Source organism: Microtus pennsylvanicus, chromosome 11 (assembly GCF_037038515.1).
Source record: "Microtus pennsylvanicus isolate mMicPen1 chromosome 11, mMicPen1.hap1, whole genome shotgun sequence".
Taxonomy (NCBI): Eukaryota; Metazoa; Chordata; class Mammalia; order Rodentia; family Cricetidae; genus Microtus; species Microtus pennsylvanicus.
Window position 1 is genome coordinate 37,509,480 of NC_134589.1, and position 22,142 is coordinate 37,531,621.

At 46.6% G+C, this 22,142-nt stretch overlaps 1 protein-coding gene across 4 annotated transcripts; it reads left to right on the plus strand.

Annotated features, from left to right (window-relative positions):
* The first annotated feature begins 1,466 nt into the window (after nt 1-1,466).
* Nucleotides 1,467-20,976, plus strand: Dusp14 (dual specificity phosphatase 14). 4 transcript variants are annotated; one of them, XM_075991316.1, is made up of 3 exons: nt 1,467-1,562; nt 17,733-17,814; nt 19,701-20,976. In XM_075991316.1, exon 3 carries the CDS (start codon nt 19,803-19,805, stop codon nt 20,391-20,393), a length of 591 nt encoding a protein of 196 aa, XP_075847431.1. In that variant the 5' UTR covers nt 1,467-1,562; nt 17,733-17,814; nt 19,701-19,802; the 3' UTR covers nt 20,394-20,976. The 4 variants fall into 4 exon arrangements, with proteins under 4 accessions (XP_075847431.1, XP_075847427.1, XP_075847430.1 ...); XM_075991312.1 differs by lacking the exon at nt 1,467-1,562 and adding an exon at nt 1,668-1,796; XM_075991315.1 differs by lacking the exon at nt 1,467-1,562 and adding an exon at nt 1,668-1,771.
* The last annotated feature ends 1,166 nt before the right edge of the window (nt 20,977-22,142 follow it).

The following is a 22,142-nucleotide window of genomic DNA, read 5'->3' on the forward strand; positions in this document are numbered from 1 at the left end:
AGCTATGAAGTAGCAATGAAAATAATGTTATGGTTGGGGTCACCACAGCATGAGGAACTGTACTAAGGGGCCCGCAGATTGAGGAAGGTTGAGACCCAGTACTGTAGAGTTGCAGAAATGAAATCAGCATGCAATCACTTCTATTAGAGACTATTTTTACACCGACATGTAAAAAAACAAGTCACTGGGCGGATTGTCTTTCCAGGCATAGTTTGAACTCAGTGCTTTAGCCTAATCTTACTCTACTTTAGTTCTTACATTAAAAACTTAATTTTGCCTAATTTTATAGCGCTGATGCTTTTTATGGCATCAAATCTCTTCAGTCTAGGCTGTTCTAGCTCTCCCTGGATTATCACTAAAATGCCTTTGGTGTTACATTTTTGCTGGGAAGCAGACAAAACTTACAGATATTCCAGCACCCACAAAATGACTCTGAATCCAGTTGGCCATTGCTGATTGGTATCTCATTAAAAAAGAGAAATTAAAAAACAAAAACCAAACCAAAACAAAAAGTCCAAGCTTTTGCTTAAGGGACATCAGAAGCTGTAAACTCCCACGTGCAGGTGCTCCACCTCTGTCCCCTCCCCCCACAAATCCACGACTACTAGTTTGACTTCAGCCAACTATTTGTTACAGTGAGGACAGGGCTCTGGTAAGCACAGACCGGCACCAAGTCAGGACTTCTGGAGTCTGACTCACTGCAAGAGGCTGGAGGAAATCTTTTCTACCTCCCCTGTCCCACCCACTTTGCCTCAAGTTTTGCTGGCGAGAGGAGAGTAGGGTGGTTCTAAAGAAAGTCAGTTTGCCCCCCAGCGGTGGTGGTGCACGCCTTTAATCCCAGTACTTAGGAAGCAGAGGCTGGCAGACCTCTGTGAGTTCAAGGTCAGCCTGGTCTAGAAGAGCTAGTTCCAGAACAGGCTCCTAAGCAACGGAGAAACCCTGCCTCAAACAAACAAACAAAATGTCAGTTTGCATCTACTCATTACGGGTGGGAAGACCTAAGAGAGAGAGAAAAGACCCTCCAGAATAAGAGCAAATAAACCTCAAGGGATCCACGTATCAGCCCCGGTAGTACATAGGAGCATGATTGGGTACTGTCAGTGTGTCAGTGTGGTGTCGGCGGTTTGGGAGGCTTTACCTACTTTGGAGTTTCCCGGTTACTGGAAACTGCCGGCGCCTGACCCTCAAAATTCACCCAGAAGAGTTAGTTGGGGGCGTGGTGGTGCATGCATGCCTTTAATCCCAGCACTAGGGAGGCAGAGGTGCGCGGGGAGGATCTCCGTGTGTTCAAGGCCAGCCTGGTCTTTACAGTGAGACCCTTTCTCAACGAACACAACGGAGTGAGTTGGCCTTCGTCCTCGTGTCCCTACCAGGGGCTGACTCGCGCAGTGGAGAAGGCGGGGGTGGCTGAGAGTGGTAATGAGTCACGCGCTCAGACGCTCACACCTTTCATCCCTTGTTTTCCTGCAGTTACCTCTCGGCATTTGAACAGAACCCTCGAACTCCAACCCAGAAGCGGACTTGGGGGACATCGCCCCAGGAGAGTCAGCGAGCGCGTCCAGGTGAGCAGGCACCGGGTACGAGACGCCCCGCCCGCGCCGCAGCGCGCACGCGCAGCGCCCGGAACTCACGCGCGTCCTCGCCGCGGGCCCGCGCTCGGAAGAGGGCGGCGGCGCGCGGGAAGCGGGAGGCGCGCGAGGCCGGCGGGCAGAAGCCGCGAGCTGTGTAAGCTGCACAGACCCGAAAGCCGCCACCGCTGCCGGGACGCTCGGTACGAGGTACAGAGGACGCCAGAGGTACCCGGGTCCCTCGCGACCCTCGGCTCTGCAAACTTTGTGCTGGTCCCCGGCCGCCTCGAGGCGCGGGGTGGGAGAGGCTGGGACCCCCGAGCCTCATCTGGCGGGCGTGCACCCGCGACCGGCACCGCCAGCCCTTGGAAACACTTGGCTTTCTGCGACGCCAAGTACTCAACTTGAGCGTCTCTCAGCGGTTGTAGATTGCTGTGTGCGGTACTCACATATGGCTCTTATTTCTCCTAAGTCTCCTTGCTCTGGAGTGAAGTTGAACTGTATTGGGCTTGGGGTAAGGGGAGTAGCCGAGTGGTGTAGCCTCCTTACGTGTATTGTATAACTACCTTGTATTGAAGTGGATGCTGCCAGTGGCACCGGCTAGTGTGTTGTGGTAACCGGGCATCTTCGAGGCAAGGGAAGGCGGGTGGTTTACCAGTAGTCTCACTGTTTAGGGCTACTAAGAAATACACCTTGTACTTTGCACTCAGGAGAGCCTTAGGCATTTGGCTAATGTTCTTTGATTAGTTTTCAATGGGTTTATAAGTGACAGAGCTGTATTTTCCCGTTTTGCAGATGTAAAAACGAAGGCAAAGATTCGGATTCATAACCGACTTTAATGAAATGTGGTCCAAGAATTTTACGCAGATTTTTGCTCCTAAGTAGCCACTTAAAACTTTAATAAAATACCGGAACGTCCTCCCTGAGGTCAGTGAAAGGTCAGAGAGGCCAGGGTCAGTGGTCTGCAGCAGCAGGCTTCCACCACAAATCTAAGTTGTCTCTTGGACAAGATACAACTCTTTTTAATTGCTTCCTCTTTAAGAACGGGGGAACAAAGGTACTGTACGTCTTCTTTGCAAAGTTATGTGTGTTTAGGGCTGCAATTTTGCTATTGCCTTTTGTGTCGGTTCCTTTGAGAAACGGAGGAATGAGGTTCCCCCAGAAGGAGTAGCCACGTCTTCCTTCTCGCCAGAGACACCTTAAGAATTCACATCAGGGTCAGATGAGGGCCGAGAATTCCCAGGAGGAGGGAGGAAGGAGCCCTGCACAGGCGGCTTTGACACATGGGCCCGCTCCTGCCTCCAGCTCTGACTCACCTTCTGACGCTGGGGGAGGAGAAAAGCTGCTTGGTATTTTTGGCTTTCCCCCATAAAACGGGAGACAGTTGGCTTCATTTGAGTCTTCTCAGCATCCTTGTCGAGCGCGGCTGAGCCGAGTTCTCCTCGGTAATCTTTGCTACTGGCGGACTGCAGGTATGCATTCTGTGAGATGCCTTAATCGAATAGCATTCAGATCTACTCCTATCCTAAGAAATGGCTAGAGGCTCTAAGTCTGGGAAATTGAGAACTCTTGGGTGTATGCCTTTGCATGTGGGGTTTTTGTTTTAGAACAAGATGGATTCAAAATAATTTCCCCAGCGTCACAATTGAGCTTTGCTCATTCTGTATGAGAAATTAAAACTTTACAGATGAGGTCTTTGTCTCCCTTTAATCACCTCCGGAAGAACAGCTGTGTGTCTTTCTGTTGGCATCTCGTAGATTCTTCCCACCACTTTCATAGATGTGTATTTGCATAAGTGATTTAACAGAATTATTTTAAAGTTGACTGGTCCTATTTATAGGGATTTGGTTTTAGGACAGGTAGCATGCTTTTAAAGTACAGTTGATTGTAAAATTACGTTACCTCCGCCGATTCCACCTTGGTATTTCTCCCAGCAACAGGCAAATGAGCCCTTCACAAACATCTTGAGAGTAATTGACTCACGATGCCTGGGCTTTACTCTCAGGGGCAAAATGGAAACTTCCCTATTAAAACACAGGCAGGCACGACCAACAGCAGCGGACTGTCCTTCCTGAGAGAAGACACAAGAGGGAGTGGAAGGCAGGGAGGGTTGCTAAAGCAACCAAGGCAGCCTGGGTATAAACTTACAGGGCTGGCATTTAAGGTGGTAGCTTCATTATTTATATGATAGCTTCACCTGGGAGACACAACAGGAAGGAAAGCAGGAAAGAGTTAATGGGGGTCACAGCTCAAGCTGGCAATGTGAGGAAAAGGTCCCCAACAATGCATGTCAGCCTGTCAGCAGTGCATGGGTTCACCTAGCAAACAAGTTGCTGTTCCGGAGGCCTTGGGCTGAGTGCTGAGATGGAGGGCAAATGAGGACCCTGACCTTAGAGGCGGAGTAACAGTGACGTTCAGAGAGGACGGGTTCTTTCCCTGGGCTAGGAGAATGTTTGGTAGTATTTACTTAACCTTTTCAATGTGACTTATAAAGAGAAAGAAATACACTGAAAAGTTAACGATGAGTTATTTTAGAGAAAATGTAAGTGTAACTTAATCTCGTAGGCCAAGAAGTGGACTTCATCTTTCTCCCCCCTCTCCACACTACTTTTTCAGGACAGCCAATTACTACACCGGCATTAATAGAAATAATCCCCTTTTTCTATGCCTCCTAAGTACAAACCTAAACAGCACAGCTGTTCTTCTTTCACCTTTATGCAACATTCTTGTAGATCTTCTTGCTTGAGACAGGGTCTCTGTGTGTAGTCCTAGCTGTCCTGTCTGTAGACCAGGCTGGCTTTGAACTCACAGAAATCCACCTGCCTCTGCCTCCGGAGTGCTGCGCCACTATACCAGGCTTTAGATCTATATACACAGACATGGACATATAGATAATTGTGTAAATTCATGTACCATAGTGTTTACATTTTTAAAATTGGTGTATTTTTATATGTGTGGGTGTTTCAGCTGTATGTTTGTATTATATGTGTGTTTAGTGCTCAGGGAGGCCAGAAGAGGGTATCAGATCCCTAAGATTGAAGTTACAGTTGTGAGCTGTCTTGTAGGGGTTGGGAGTTGAACCTTGGTCCTCTTCATAGCAGTCAGTGCTTTTATCCATTGAGCCATTGCTCTAGCCCCTGCACTAGGGTTTTTAAAGCTTCGTCTACACTGTATATTGGTGAGTAGTGGTATACCTACTACTATAGACTGTAGTTGATTCATTTTAGGGTGAACATACCACACACTATCTGTCAAATGTTGGTGAACATCTGGATTGTTTGTGGCCTTGGGCAATTATGAATAGTTCTGGGTCAGATGTGATGCTCCTTTTACAAAGTGGTTGTCCCAATTTACATTCCTCTAGTGACATCCACCTTGAAGTCATAGGTCCCCCGTGTTTGTTGTTTAACCACAGTAGGCTTGGATGTTTCTTAAGTGAATAAGTGACATGGGGTGGGGGGTTATAATGTATATTTACCATATTGCAGTGTACATTTCTATTTCTGATTAAGATACTTATATATTGTTTATTGATATATATTTACCATATTGCAATGTATATTTGTACATTGTTCATATTTGGAGGTCATTGTCCTCATTTGTGTTTCACAGTTGTTTATTGTCTTAGTCTTTAAGTTAGATAGGTATTGAGAATTATATAGATCAATAAATAGTATTCTAAGTTTGTCATTTATAGTTAGACTAATCAGGATCTTCAACCTCTTCAAAGAGCTGTAGAAAACGGCCTTTAATCTAACTCAGAGTTTCGTGGTAGAGAGACACAATTGCTCCTGGCAACACCGATCTCTATTCCCCAGATAATGTTGAGCACCAAAGACACTCCACCTGGAGCCTTTCTTATTGGCTGAACTGGCCTTTGAGCAAAGAAATGCCCATACCTCAACCACTGACAGAGATAAAGTATCCGTGAATGGAAAAGACAGGACTGTCATATCCTTCCAAGACAGGGTAAGATAGTTTGACAACTTTCTTGCCTTTGAAAATGTTATGTCAGTTATGTTAGGCCTTAGCCAAAGTTGGTTGCTTCAATGCTGCTAACGTGACTTTGGGTGATTGCCCAGGTAGCTAGTTGTCTCTGATTTGTTGCATGTTTTGGAAGTTGTTTGATTGCACTTCCTAATTACTCGGGTAACATAATTTCCCTTCTCAGATCTTCGATGGGGTTGAAGACTATATAAATGTAGTTACTTTTCTCTCATGACTTGGCCAAGCTATTTATTATATAAGACTTAAGCTAGTTAGAATAGGATATTTGTACTTATTGTATATAATTTCATAGTAGGTTTAGAACTCTCTAACTAAATAAAAAAGGGAGGTGTTGCGGGAGCTTCTTCCACCCATTGGGATGTGGTCTCTCTGCCTTTTGGCTCTGCTTCCAGCGACTAGGCTCCTTTCCTGATTGTGCAGAGGGCTGTTGTCTGGGACGGTGATCTGTAAGTTTTCCCCATTAAATAAATAACCATTCTATTAATAATAATTCCAAACTGGTGTGGGATTGTTTGTGACTGACACCTGGTTAGTCTGGTTCCTGTTGTGAATGGTGGTTTTACCTGCATGTGTGTTTTTACGCCATGTGCTTTCAGAGGCCAGAAGGCATTGAATCCTATGGAACAAAAGTATTAGGCAGTTGTGAGCCACCAGATGGGTGCCAGGAATTCCAGCTCTTCCTCTGGAAGAGCAGCTAGTATTCTTTTTTTGTTTTTGTTTTGTTTTTCTAGACAGGATTTCAAGCCTGTCCTGGAACTAGCTCTACAATTGTAGACCAGGCTAGCCTTGAACTCAGAGATTTGCCTGCCTCAGCCTCCCAAGTGCTGGGATTAAAGGCGTGTGCCACCATGGCCTGGCAAAAAATTTAGAGAGTTTTTTTTTTTTTGATTTTTCTCTTTTTTTAAAAAAATATTATGTATACAATATTCTGTCTGTATGTAGGCCAGAAGAGAGCACCAGACCTCATTACAGACGGTTGTGAGCCACCAGTCAGTAATTGAACTCAGGACCTTTGGAAGAGCAGGCAATACTCTTAACCACTGAGCCATCTCTCCAGCTCTCCCCCCCCCCCCCCCTTTTTTTGATTTTTCAAGATCTGCCTGCCACTGCCTCCCAAGTGCTGGGATTAAAGGTGTGCACCACCACCCAGGCTTTCTATTGATTTTATTTGACAGTTTATAGTTATAGAAAATTTACCTAAATAAAACAAGGTACTAAAAATAGAAGTCTTTAAAGGCCTTAAGGGCCTCCTACTCCTGGTGAATACTTCTTTGTACCAAGCCCTAACGGTGGAACTTAAGTGTGTGAAGTGGGCATGAACTCAAACCCATCCTTGGTCAAAGACCCTGAGGACAAGGATAGACACACACGTACACACACGCGTGTGTGCATGTCCCGAAGAGACAGCTGCACACAGTGTCTGTGCTACAAGAATAATACAGTTGTCAATTCAAGTTTCTCTCTCTTCCTACATATTTAAAAGCAAATTAGGATACATTCGCTACAGAGATTTCCTGCTTTCGGAGCATACTTGTTAGGCTTTGGTTTGCCTGTGTTTGGGTTGCTCGCTGAAGTTAAAATTAGGGATGTGTGTGGGGGCGAGGAAGGAGAGAAATGAAGTCATTGTAAGACACTAAATTCTGGACTGTGAGTGCCTGTCACAGCAGCTTAGATTCTGTGACCTAAGGTTCCAGCTGACCCAGGAGACCCTTTCTCACTGCCGGAAGGATGATGCAAGAATGAGTTCAGAGCACACGAGGGCCATGGTTCCTTTCTATTTCTTCTGTAAGGCACCTTAAACACTATTATAGTCCTTTTGGTTTTTATCTACGAATGCCACAAATACTTTTCTTTTTTCAGATCTGGCTTTCAAGAAAAGATGAGTGAGAGGGAGGGAAGACTGTGCTTTGATAACCCTTGACCTTGCAGCTGCTGCCACAGTGCTTGCCAATGACTTGTCAGTGAGGCTGGCTCAGCTCCTCTGGGTACTTTAGTGGTGACGCTGACAGGGAACATTTCCCGTCCGGTTTGTCAGCTGTGGACGCCTCCTGCCATCTCACAGTCTCTGGAGGAAAGGGCCCTTTTGAAATCTATGCTCAGTCAGGACCCAGATTGATGGTTTGTGGCAAGCTTTTTTTTTTTTTTTTTTTAATTTATTTTTGAGATTATATCATTTTTCCTTTTCTTTCCTGCAAGCCCTCCCATGTACTCCTTTGCTGTCTTTCAAACTCATGACCTCCTTTTTCATTGTTGCATGTACCTGTGAATATGTATATACACATGTACTCCTAAATATATTCTGCTCAGTCTGTAGAACCTTACTTGTATGTGTGGTTTCGGGCTGCCTACTTGGCACTGGATAGCCAGTTGGTGTGCTCTTCCCTTGGAAAGACTATCTCAGGCTTTTCTGACTCCTTGGTCTTTTAGTTTGTAATTGTGTAACGAGACAACTCTAACTAGAACATTCATTTGCATAGCAGAGAAGGCCTGGCCCAGCCTTCCTCTCCTGGGAGGAGGTGGTGAGGAGGGGAGGGGAGAGGGAGGAGGTGAGTGATTAGGTGAAATAAGTTTGGGGACAGTGTTGTCCCGAAATTACATATAATTTTGAAGATGAGATTTTTTTTCTTTCCCGTGAAGAATTCAGCCAGGTCCAGGTTATATTGTTGCCACTTGGGTGGTGGAGGCTGGAGGATCAGAAGTTCAGGGTCAAGTTGGGGGGGGGGGTGCACGCCTTTAATCCCAGCACACAGGAGACAGATCTCTGTGAGTCCGAGGCCAGCCTGGAATGCGTAGTGAGTGCCAGGACAGGCTCCAAAGCTACAGACCCTGTCTAGAAAAACAAACAAAAAAATTCAAGGTCACCCTCTGGTAGAGGGTCACACCTTTCTTCATGATGATGAGATTTTTGACAGTCCTTTTTTATTTTGGGACAAGGTCTAATGTGGCCCAGGCTACCCTTAAACTCACTCTGTAGTCCAGGCCTTAAACTCCTGATCCTCCTACCTCGCCTCCCAGATGCTGTGATTATACAGCTACCACTCTCTGCTTCTGATGGAGGAAGGTCAAAATGTAACGGCGTAAACGAATGCAGACAGATTGTAAAAAAATATATATCTATAGCTTTAATGTAGAAATAGACTTACAGAACCACCGTTCCTGCGGAGACCAGGAAAGCAGAAGCGACGGCTGGGAGCAAGCTCGCCAAATTTATAGGCAAACATTAGCCCGAGGCAAACACGCCCCCTTAGGGGCGGGACTTATCCCTACATCTCCCGAAAGGTTCCTGTGAACACCCTCAAAAAATTACTTCACTCAACTGCCAACTGAGATAAGCCTGGCACACAGGTTACACCCTAAAATCATTAACTACGCCCCCATTCAGCAGGAAGCAGTTTGGAGAGAAAAAACTGCGCCCATGTTCCCAAATATAGTTTATAAATGTTCTTTTACATTTAAAGGGGGATATGATATAGGTATGAATAATTTGCATTAGTATAGATTTTGCTTTATTGATAGAGATTTAAGGTCAATTTTGTCATATGTATATGCATATTTCTGCTATTGATTAAGATATTGTGATTGTGTATAATTAAGAAATATAGATTAGTGGATAATCATCAGTAATAGTCAAGCTTGTAGTCATGTTAGTTAGATTTTCTAGATATATAGAGATACATTTCAGTTAGATAGACATCATATCTTTCAAAGACTGCAGAATATGGCCTTTAATGTTTCAATAACTTAGGACTTTTCATGACAATGAGACACTCTGCTCCTGGCAGCACCAATCTACTTCAAGAAGAAGATGGGCATCGAAGAGGATCCTTCTGGAGTTTGATAGCCATTTGGGCAAGAAACTGCTCTTGCCTGGACTATTGCATAAACTGGACACAGAGAACCCGCAGAGAAGGACTACTGAACTTGCCTAAGTGAGATGATCTTTGGGGGTTCCTGATTCATGAAAGAGTCTGCGAGACATTCTGCGGGACACAACAGATAGTGACTGAACTGACTTTGAATTTTCCTGCTTTATGGAAATGTCTGCTGGATACCGTGGGCCTGAAGGCTGAAGATGGATGCCCCAACGGTACAGAGGAACTTTGGGTTACTGTCCAGGCAGCGAGATGTCTCTGTCATTTCTAGAGTTTTAAAAGTTTCTTTTTTCTTGTTTGCTTATGTAGTATTGTATCTTTCTGGAGTCTTTGATGGAGTTAAGAATAGTTAGTTATAGTTATAGTTTTCCTTAGTTATGATAAAGATTATTGTAACTTTTACTTGATAACTGTTTCGTTATATGTAATTTTGCTATGTTAAATTTAAAGCCTTTTTTTTGTTTGTTTAAACCGAAAAAGGGGAAATGATGGAGGAAGGTCATTGGTTAAATAAAGAAACTGCTTGGTCCTCATTGGTTAGAAGATAGGTGGGAGGAGTAAACAGAACAGAACGCTGGGAGAAAGAGGAAGTGAGCTCAGACTCCACAGCTCTCCTCTCGGGAGCAGATGCCTCAGAGAGACGCCATGCTCCCCGCTCCAGGGAAGATGCACGCTATGAAGCTCCGACCCAGGGTGGATTTAGGCTAGAATCTTCCTGGTAAGACCGGTGCTACACAGATGATAAGAAATGGGCTAGTCCAGGTGCGAGAGTTAGCCTAGAAGAGGCTAGATAGAAATGAGCCAAGCAGTGTTTAAATGAATACAGTTTGTGTGTTGTTATTTCGGGCATAAGCTAGCCAAGCAGGCGGCTGGGGTGTTGGGGACGCAGCCCCGCCGCTCATATTACTACATGCTTCCTAGCACCTGTCCCCTGTACCTTTAATGATCTGTTCACAGATTCCTGTAGACCAAGAACCCAGACCTTGTGCAGTAGGGACAGCTTGTGTTTGCTTCTTAATGGCTAGGTCTTTAGCGGGCAATTCAAGTCAGGCGTGACTTGCGCTCAAGGTGTCTTCCCTATCTTTGATTGATCAGCTGGGACCTCGCTTGGGCTGCTGGTTGGAACGCCCTCAGACTGCTGTTGGACTAGTTTGGGCTTCCTCACAGCAGCACCTGAGTTCTAAGAGCAGGTCCTGGTTAGAACCTCACCTTGAGGTCTTCACAAACCTGGGTTTCCAGGGACACTAGCCCTAACCTGGGAGACAATGTGTCAATATTACACTGTATGTTAAATAATGCAGTAAACGCTGCCCTATGAATGAATGACTGCGAGGTAAGCACCACGCTGGGTAGGAGTCAGGCCTAAAACTTCAGTTCTAGGTCACGCTTGGGGGCACACACCTGTAATTCCTGTACTTGGGATGGGAGGAGCTCAAGGTCAGTGTGTAGGGGAGATCTTTAAAGATTTTAAAAGATTCCACCACATGCCTTTAAACCCAACACTCCAGAAGACAGATCTCTGAGTTCGAGGCCAGCCTGGTCTATAGAGTGAGCTCCAGGATAGGCTCCAAAGCAGAGAAACCTTGTCTCAAAAAAAACCCACAAACCCTTTTTCTCTTTAGGTCTTTCAAAACAGAGTCTCTGTGTAACAGCTCTGGCTATCCTGGAACTCATTCCAGTTGCGTTTAGCTATCCTGCAGTGGGTTTAGCAAATATGTCCACACAAGGTCAGCTGGTCCCACTATGCTATACAGGCAGTTGCTTGGTAGCTCTGTCGCACGCAGGGATTGTGATGGCTGAGCCAGTTGAACTGTCGAAAGTGTTCTGCTTTGAATTTGGAGTTTTCTGAGATGGTATCTTATACTATAATCCAGTTACTTGGTCCTCACGATAGCCTAGGCTGACCTCAAACCCACCGCATCTTCCTGTCTCAGCTTCACAAGTTCTGGGATTCCAGGTGTTTTGGTTTCACGTGTACTGGGTGTATTTGCCCTCATCCAGGAACTCTGCTGCATTGTTTCATTAATGTGGTGGCAAATGCAAAATGACCTCACCTCCTACCTTAGACTGTCAAGGTGTCCCGCTCAATCAGCTGACTTACAGTTAAAAGCAACTTGTGGATATCTTTTTTTTTTTTTTTCGAGACAGGGTTTCTCTGGTTTTAGAGCCTATCCTGGAACTAGCTCTGTAGACCAGGCTGGTCTCGAACTCAAAGAGATCCACCTGCCTCTGCCTCCCGAGTGCTGGGATTAAAGGCGTGCGCCACCACCGCCCGGCTTGTGGATATCTTTTATTTCAACATAAATATTATACCATAGTTGTTAGAATTGTATTTTTTAAAAAGAAAATTGTTATGTATTTAGTGTTTCTGTCTGCATGTATGCCTGCAGGCCAGGAGAGGACAGCAGACCTCAGCACCATGTGGTTGCTGGGAATTGAACTTAGGACCTGGAAGAGCAGCCAGTGCTCTTTTGCTGAGCCATCTCTCCAGCTCCCTACCTAGAATTGTATTCTTAATGTTCTGTCAAGTGTTTCCTTAATGAAAGATTATCAATGTTATGGTTTTTAAGCTGAAGTGTGGGAGGTAGATAAGAGGTAAGGGAATCCAGTGCTATCTTCTGGCCTCTGGCCACGTGCATATACCCAGACAGACAAATCTCGTGTGTGTGTGTGTGTGTGTGTGTGTGTGTACTTTTAATTCTATAAGGTTTCAGGGCTGATCACTTTTTTTGTACTTTATTACCGGTTATGGTGCTCATCCCTGGAAGAGATTAATTCCCTCTCAGCGGTCATTGGTTGCCATAGATCTTTGTCTAGGGATGGGCCCGTGTAAAAATTTTCCTCTTCCTCGTTAGCATGCCTATTGCTTTCATCATTGGTTATGCAGCCATTTCTAAGAGAGACAGTCACACAGCAGACTTCCTGGTTCTCTGGCTCTTAGAATTTTCCTGTCCCCTCTCTTTTGATGTTCCCAGAGCCATAGATGCAAGAGCTGTGATATGGACTGGGCTCCCTGCAGTCCACAGGTCTCCTGGGGTCCAGATGTGTTCTTCCGCAGTGAGCTCCATTTGCTGTAGAGAAGTGTCCTTGCTGAGGGGTGGTAGTCACATTTGTCTGTGGGAATAAGGGTACAATTTAGAATTGCACTGTTCTAGCAAAGCGGTTATAGGAGAGGTTAAGGTCCATGACCTCACTAGCCCCAGGAAGCTGGCTAGGTTTCCAGTACCTGGCATGATGCCCCTCCTCTTGAGTGGGTTTGATCCAATTAGACAGCTGGTTGCCACCAGCATGTGAGAGCCACTTACTTGCCATGCCGGTCATTGTTGTGATTCTTTGTCGCATCTGGGGAGGACTATGAACTGCTCCCCTCTCAGCAACCTGGGTAGGACTGTCTGGCAACGGAAGCTAGACTATGGTAAAGAGCCCTCCAGGTCAGATCCAGCTCCATAGTCTGCGTGCTGTGTTCTAAATATGTGGTATCTGAAGCAACGGGGGCTGAACTTCAACCTCCAAGAGGCACCCAAAGGCAATAGCAAGAGTCTGTATTGTTTTTAGGAGCCATTTGGACCCTGACCAACATCCTAAAAGATTCCTTGTGATTAGTACCAGTTTGTAGTCTGTGATTTGGGTTTTTTTGTTTTGTTTTGTTTTGTTTTTGAGACAGGGCTTCTGTGTAGCTTTGGAGCCTGTCCTGGAACTCACTTTATAGACCAAGTTGGCATCAAACTGCTGCTTCTGCCTCCCAAGTGCTGGGATTAAAGGTGCGCATCACCACCTCCCGACTAGTCTATGATTCTTGTGGAGAACATTGTCAGCCCAAGTGACAGAACTTTAAATACATTATGTATATTTCTGTATATATATAACATGTATATAATATATACAACATGTATATCACATGTCTATTACACACAGATACATATCTGCAGTTCTCTAGCTTTCCTGCCCCAGTGTGGCCACAGTCTGCATTTTTCACATGCTAGGATCACTGCTTCTTTAACTGCCGAGTCTAGTGGCTGTCAGCATTAGGAAGGAAAAGCATTGGTGACACTCGGGTGGATGCTCTGACCTGGCCGGAACTTCCAGTCATTTTCAACCACGTTGGCACTGATCTGGGTGTGGACTGCCAGTGTGTAACCACAGGACAGTTCTACATGCCCAGAGCTCTGCATGCCAGGAGCAAGGGCAGCTATTACTAGCTGGCATGCTACAAAGACTACAGGCCCTTGTGAGACTGACACTAAACTCTTAGTTCCTAGTGCCTGGTGCTTATTATCCCGAGGCCAGGCCTCCGATCTCCTGGCTGTTCTGAACTCGCTGCTGTCCTCCTGTGGCTCCCTTTGGGTGCCGCATTATAGGCATGCACCGTGCTTGGCATCCCGGGCATCCTTACACCTGAGTTTTCTTATGTATATAGCCCTGGCTGGTCTGAACTTGCTACATAGACCAGGCTGGTCTTGAACTCAGATCTATCTGCCTCTTCCTCCAACTACTGTCATTAAAAGTGACAGCCAAAGACACCGGGATTTTAAAATGCACCCCCCCCAGCACCCTTCCTCCCGACCTTCTGTGTTTGTTTTAGGACAGCTCTGCTTTGGTGCCTCTGGTGTCCTGTTGCTGTTTCCTTGGTCAGGAGCCATTTTTCCCTCTCAGAAGAAAATGCTACTGTACCACAGCTTGGGAAAGCTGAGGTGGACACCATGGTCAGTCAGCATCGGGATGCTCCCATAGGCCAGTGTGCAGCAGCGGAGGGACCTCTCGCTCAGCCCTGGGGCAGTCTTTGTTCCCGCACACGCAGGCCAGACTTCTTTTCTGTCTCTTAGCACACATCTGCTGTGTTGATGTTACATGCTTGTGATGTAATACCTGTGGGCTTTTGTATTCTTTACACTTAGGCTCTGCCATTCTTAGAAATGGGTCACACTAGGCTGCTTATGCCCACTCGGACAGCGCCTTGTGTCCCTATGCCATGAGGAATGCTCTGTGCCCCTGAGGGTGTGCAGGCAGGCTGCGCCAGACCTCTTGTTTTGGATACTAGGTGACCTGCAGGAGGAGTTTAACTCGTCTGTCAGTGTTTAAAGGGGTCCTGCTGCCGTCGGGATACTGACGAGGACACAGCGTCCCACACAGTTCCACAGAGAAGCAGTGTGTGGTGCAGAGCTTTTTGGGAACTTTCCTGGCTTTATTTGCCTTCTCCAAATTGCAGTCATCCCGCCCTACCCAAATGTGAGTTTTCCATCCTGTCGGGGCAAGGGGACTTGTCAGAGAAGTGTCTGTCGTACCTGCCCTCAGAGCACTCGCTGACAGAAGGTGTTTTTCTAAACCTTGTAGCCAGCTTTGGCATTTTGGAGCAGGTTTGCTGGCATAGGACTGGCGGTGGCAGCAGGAACAGAGCATCGTGTCTGCCTTGCTTGGATTCTGCCTTGAGGACACACAATCTGTCCTCCCTGTCCATGCTGAGCGCATGAGCAGTAAGGAGCGAAGCCTGGCCTCCAGCTTGGCCTCCAGCCTGGGCACCCAGTTCCCCAGCTCAGGGCTGGCAGCCTCCTGGATGGCAGGATTATTTGGGAGAACACAGGCTGAGTTCTAACTAGGCAATGAGAGCCATGTGGAAATTTGAGTAGAGAGTCGTCAGCGCTTTGAGTTTTGCATTTATTGCCACAGTGGTTTTGTTCGGGGAAGAGCTCACAGTCTGCACACCTTTACACCCACACACCTTCCACTATCGCCTCCTCTGCTTCCGCAGAGTACACTTGCCCCTGACATCCTGCAGACCCCTGGCAGCACTCTGAGCATCTTAGCCTTTGTAGGGTGTCCTGGGTGGTACCACATGGTACCCAGTGCTTCAGCGTCTCTGATTGCCCTGACCCACAGCAGCAGCACCTAGGAAATTCAAGTTTTCCAGTCCTGCTCTGAACCACAGAAACTGGGGCCAGTGGTCTGAGTCCTAACAAACCTCCCCTCCCATGGGATTCTGACAGGAAAGTCACTGCATTGTGACAGAACTGAACCTGGCTTTGGGTATAGTATAAGTTCTCACGGAACCCAGGCTGCCCTCTGGGCTGCTACATAGCTGAGGATAATCTTTTTTTTTTTTTTCCCGAGACAGGGTTTTTGGTTCCTGTCCTGGAACTAGACCAGGCTGCCCTCGAACTCACAGAGATCCGCCTGTCTCTGCCTCCCGAGGGCTGGGATTAAAGGCGTGCGCCATCAACGCCCGGCTAGCTGAGGATAATCTTGAACCTCTGATCTCCCTGCCTCCACCTCCCAACTGCTGTGATTACAGGCACGAGCCACTTACGTGTATGCTTGTTTGCCTGGATGAATGCATGTATGTATGTACTCTGTGCATCCCTGGTGGCCAGAAGAGGGCATCATATCCCTCCTAGAACTGGAGTCAGGTTTATGAGCTGCCTTGTGGGTACTGGAATGGCACCCTAATCCCTTACAAGAGCGGGGCGTGGAGCTCTTAAATGCCAACTGGGCATCTGGTTCCCTGTGGTAGAGCTGGTGTTTTTACATTGCTAACTTGTTGCGTGAGACACCACAGCTCATGTGGAGGTCAGAGGACAACAACCACCATGTGGGTTCTGGGAAAGGAACTCAGGTCCCCCAGCTCAGGGGAAGGCACCTTTACCTGCTAAGTTATCTTACCAGCCCGAGGACTAACGGTGGATCTGAGGAGTCACGCATGCCAGGCAAGCACTCCACCATAGAACTAAATCCTAGCCCCTAATTTTTCTTTTAAACTATTTTATTATATTCTCTGTTCTTTTGCTGGTTTGCAATGGAAACAAGGTATAGCTCAGGCTGTCCTTGAACTTATGATCAACTCCCTTATGATCTGCCCCAACTCCCCAGTGCTGGGATTATGGGTTTGCCTCACCATGCCCAGCTTTCAAAACCATCTGCAAGTGTGAAATCTATGTCTCATTACTTCTAGGTATTTAACCAAGGGAGACCATTCATTCACACAAAGGCCTGGCCCTGAACATTATAGTGTTTTACTCAAAATAACCTTAAGCTAGAAACAATGCAGTATTCATCAGCAGGTGAGCAGATAAGGAAACCACATGGTGTCTTTACACTGCTGAGTACCACTCAGCATCAGAAATGGAGTTCCCCCAGCATCACTGATGAGTTGCATACTCTGCTCAAATCAGCCAGACACCCCCAAATTTATAGGACTCTTATAGACAACTTCAAAGCTAAGTGTGGTGGCACATGCATGTAATCCCAGTACTCAAGAGACTGAGGCAGGAGGATTAAGAGTTTAAGGCCAGCCTAGGCTACATAGATGGTTAGTAGTTAGCTAAGCTTAGTAAGATTCTGTCTCACATATACACACAACTCAAAGTAAAATGAGGTTGAGGCCTAAGAGGAATGGATTATAAAGGAACATTATTGAGTGGGGTGCCCAGGTATTTATTATTTTGAAGATCCTGTGTCTGGAGTATTTGTGTCAAAACTGTCAAGTGGCACACTTGGTGGTTATGTCGGTTTGCACATCATTTACATGTGAGCAGAGCTGTAAGCGTGATGTTTATCTGGGTGAGGCGGGAGTCTGTGGGATCTGCATGGGGGGGGGGGAAGCCCTTTCTGGAGATGGACATGGTGCTTGTCGGGCTACAGAATGAATGGACAGAGGCTAAAACGGGAATGAGGATGAACTTGCTTACTCTCCTTGACAGCAGGGCCAGCTGGTGGCGCCGCTGCCTCTGGCGTTGCTGTGAAGCTGTTGGACCCAGGTCTGAAGATAATGCTCACTCCACACCACTTCTGTGCCCCACATCACAGCTCATTGCCACCCCGTTCTTCCTGCTGTGACTTTAGGCTCAGGTCCTCATGCTTCTGGGGTGACAGTGGGTGCCAGGGAGGTCTTACAGAGGCCTAGCGAGCATGCTGATGCCGTCAGTGGTATGTGGTGTGGTCCCTGAATCACCTTTGCCAAAACTGTGCCTAATGCTTGCAGACCGGGCTTACGTCCCCGAGACTTAGTTGGTAAATCCCTTAAGTCACAGTCAGAAATGTTCAGCAGACCCTGCTTTCAAGATCCATCGCATATTTGATTTTAGCAGCAAAAACCCAGGAGGAGCTGGGCGGTGGTGGCACACGCCTTTAATCCCAGCGCTCAGGAGGCAGAGGCAGGCGGATCTCTGAGTTTGAGGCCAGCCTGGTCTACAAGAGCTAGTTCCAGGACAGGCTCCAAAGCTACAGAGAAACAAAAACCACAGGAGGAATGGCATGCGGCTTCCTGACTCACTGCATCCTTGTCTTCCTACAGATCTGATTTGTATACACTAACCACTGTTTACCTAAGACCTTCTGGATCCAGACCAAGGGCTGCAGCTCATTGAACTCAGCACGTGAGTACCATAATGCTGCCGCTATGCAAGATGTTTGTCTGGCTGAGCAGTCAGGTTTCCCGTGGCACCACGCGGGTGTTACACACTTAATCAGGACGCACAAACTAGGAAACATGGCTTGGCAGTGAGAGTGGTGTGTCTGAAATCTCAGGAAACCTTCTTGAGGCATAGTCTCACTGAGTAGCACAGGCTGGCCTGGGACTCGCAATCCCCTGCCTGCCATATGCTACCATGCCCAGTTCAATTATTTCCTTTTTTGTTGCTATAAATATACGCCGACATTTTATAGTAAACACTTTACTAATGGGAAAACATAGACTTCAGATACTGCACTAAATTAATGTTAATGCCAGCACATCCCTGAATCCAGCAGGATTTACCAGAAGCTTCAAATTGGCAGAGGAGGGTAAGGTTATAATCACCGAGAGTCAGCTCTGCTAAATTCCTGTTTAGCTGATAGACAGTAAGAAGATTTGAAGATCGTGCCTGACCTTCAAAGGTGAGGGTTTAACTCCCTTGGTTCTTACTTGCATGTTTGAGGCAGGCCCTGATTCACTCTCCAGCACTGTGTACATAAACACACACAATGACTGTGCCTTCAAGTTGCCTGGGATTATTTTCATTGGAAGGCTACAGTACTTTACTCAAACTTAATTGGACTTGCAAAGTATTCATGGATCATAAAAATGATAAGAAATAGGTGTCTTGGGCTGGTAAGATGGCTCAGTAGGTAAGGGTATGTAATATGAGGGCCTGCTGCTTGTTGGGGTTTCTGTCCTGCCCAGTTCCCACAGCCGGTAAGCCCAAAGAAATTTCACAGAGAGTCTATGTTAATGATAAACTGATTGGCCCATTGCTCAGGCTTCGTATTAGCTCTTATAACCTATTAGCTCTTACAACTTATTAACCCATTATTCTCATCTATGTTAGCCACATGGCTCAGTACCTTTCAGCGGAGGCAGATCACATCCTGCTTCAGTGGTCTGGGAAGGACTGCAGAAAGAGCTTCCTTCTTCCCAGAATTCTGTTCTCATTGCCCCACCTCTACTTACTGTCTGGTTTTCCCACCTATACTTCCTGTCTGGCTATCAGCCAATCAGCATTTATTTAAAATATAATTGACAGAATACAGACAATTCTCCGGCACCAAGCCTGATAAAGCCAAGTTCGATCCCTGAAACCCATATGGTGGAAGGAGAGAACCAAGCTTCACAAGTTGTCCTGACCTCCACATGCCCCCTCATATATGCACAGACACCCACACAAAAAAGAAATATAAAAAAGTATTTTTAAATAGTAAAGAACAAAGATGGCTTGGCTTTTTTATTTCTGCTGGCTTCCAACTTAGTTTTGTTATTCTATAAAGGTAGTTTATCACCTACCTTGTCTGGGGCATCACTTTCAGACACCTCCCAAGGTCTCCCCGTCTAGAATTCGGTGTGGGGAGGACCTGATGCTGTGCCTCTGGAGTACAACCTGTTGGACTTCTGGGCAGGGACAGTAACTTAGTGATAAACGCACTTGCCTAGCCAGCTTCAGTCTGGGTTTGATCCCAGCCCTGAAAAATCAAGGAATGCCCTTCCTTCAGCAGGATTCTGCCAGATGGCTCTCCAGGAACCAGTTAGGCATGTTTTCTGTCTTTAACTTTCCTAAAAATAGGGTGACTATTTTCACTGAAGGGCTTTGAAGAAAAGAAAGCTTGGTTTTATATTGATTTTTACATATTGGCATTACAGGCTACATTCCCTAATAGTCAATAGAAAGGGATTTATGTACTTCCTGCCTTAGAAAATAGCTTCCTAGTTCTTTCCCTTCCCAGTACTGGAGGCAGCTGTGGCAAATGAGTAGCGTGTAAAGTTCTGACATCAGACACCCGTGTCTTGCAGGAAGGAGGCTGCAGTCTTGAATCCCCTGGTGGAGGACGGACTTCACCATTCTTCAGTCTTGCCCCTCCGATGATGAAAGTGTGACTGACTGCTGGCATCTTCATGAGCTCCAGAGGTCACAGCACGCTCCCGCGGACTCTCATGGCTCCTCGGATGAGTCCCGAGGGAGACACAGGAGGCATTGCTCAGATCACCTCCTCTCTCTTTTTGGGCAGAGGCAGTGTGGCCTCCAACCGGCACCTCCTCCAGGCCCGGGGCATCACCTGCATTGTTAATGCTACCATTGAGATCCCCAACTACAACTGGCCACAGCTTGAATATGTTAAAGTGCCTCTGGCTGACATTCCTCATGCGCCCATTGGATTGTACTTTGACAGTGTGGCTGACAAGATCCACAGTGTGAGCAAGAAGCATGGGGCAACCTTGGTGCACTGTGCTGCGGGAGTGAGCCGCTCGGCCACCCTCTGCATTGCGTACCTGATGAAATTCCACAATGTGTGTCTATTGGAGGCGTACAGGTGGGTGAAAGCCCGGAGGCCTGTCATCAGGCCCAACGTGGGCTTCTGGAAGCAGCTGATAGACTACGAGAACCAGCTTTTCGGGAAGTCGACCGTGCAGATGATAGATACACCCTATGGTGTCTTTCCAGACATCTGTGACTCCCGATACCTGAAGCCTTACTGGGGGATTTAGTGCTGCCACAGCTGGCATCCGCAGCCCCTCAGCAGCACCAGCATCCGCCGCACACAGTCTTCTCCCTCTTCCCCTCTGGTTATCCCGCCAGTGTTTCTACACTGGGTGTTCGCGTTTAAGAGATGTGGAGGGAAAACACATACACTGCTAGTAACATTTTTTAAAACTAGCATTTTGAAATAGCGAACATGAAAATCTTTAACTGGCCTTTAATCCTTTATAAGACCTGGAACAGTGTAGGTTACTGTTCCTGCTTTCTTTCTGGCTCCCAAGCCTTTTGGAGCCTTGGCAGGTGCAGGAGGAGTCCACTGCAAAGATCACCCTGGGCCCTGATTAACCCTCTAGAGACCAGATTTGCCCGTGGCTGATGGCTGGATAGATGTTTAAGGATATCAAGGCCAGCTCAGTCTCTACTGGATTAATTAGCCCGGTCCTTTCTTTTCCTCTGTTATTTAGCGATTCTATAAGTTAAGTTTAGTTGATAAGTGATTATGATGAAATCTGTTGCAAAGACCCTCTTGAAATCAGTGTGCTCTGGGATTATATTAGCATTATTTTTAATAAATCTATCTGCTTAACATAAGCCCTTCACTAATCATTTCAGGTGTGTGTGCATGTGTGTCAGTACTCAGTCACTGTTCCGCTGTGGCCATTAGGATGCTCATGGTCCCAACTTAAAATAGAAACCCTGGTGGAATCATGTCGGCATTTCACACCCTTGCAGAGAAGCAGGAATCGGTATCATCAGCATGTGGGTGTGGGTGTGTCCAACCTGCCGCTCGTGAACAGTAAGATCCCAGTGTAGCTGTAAATGTGGCCCCCACATCATAGCAGACAAAAGTCATGTCACAATGTAAAAAGGTTGGGCACTCCTGCTGGCAAGCGCACATACACACACACACACACACACACACACACACACACACACACGGTGTTGCATTCCATTTTGTCTTGTCAAGTCTACCATCAAAGAATCAGAAGACGTGCCTTTGTTCATTTAGTAACACAAAACTTCTCTATAGTATAAGCAAAGAGCAATAGCCTTCCTTAGCTTTATTCCTTGTTTCACAATGAACCAGCCGCCACAGCCCATCAGGGTAGCAGCAGAAGTCTAACAAGCTGCTGGGAGGGGGAGGCCAGGCAAGCCAGTGCTTTTTTTTTTTTTTTTTTTTTTTTGTTTTTTTGTTTTTTTTGTTTGTCGAGACAGGGTTTCTCTGTAGCTTTAGAGCCTGTCCTGGAACTCTCTTGGTAGACCAGGCTGGCCTCGAACTCACAGAGATCCGCCTGTCTCTGCCTCCCAAGTGCTGGGATTACAGGAGTGCGCCACCACCGCCCAGCAAGCCAGTGCTTTTTCATTTGACTTGTGGGGTAGTTGGTCATGTGTCCATGGAATGTCTGTTTTAACAATACAAGCATGCCAATGACATATAAATGATTTCTATCTTGCAAATTTTACCCTTTTTTTTGGTTTGTTTGTTTTTGTTTTTTCGAGACAGGGTTTCTCTGCGGCTTTGGAGCCTGTCCTGGAACTTGCTGGTCTTGAACTCACAGAGATCCGCCTGCCTCTGCCTCCCGAGTGCTGGGATTAAAGGCGTGTGCCACCATCGCCCGGCTCAAATTTTACCTTTTTATTGCAGTGCTTTTCCATCAATTTTACCTTTTCTTGTTTTATATTATTCATCCACCCTTCTTCTATGCACACATCATAAACAGGAAATTTTAAAACAATTTCTCTGGGAAATCAGGAGC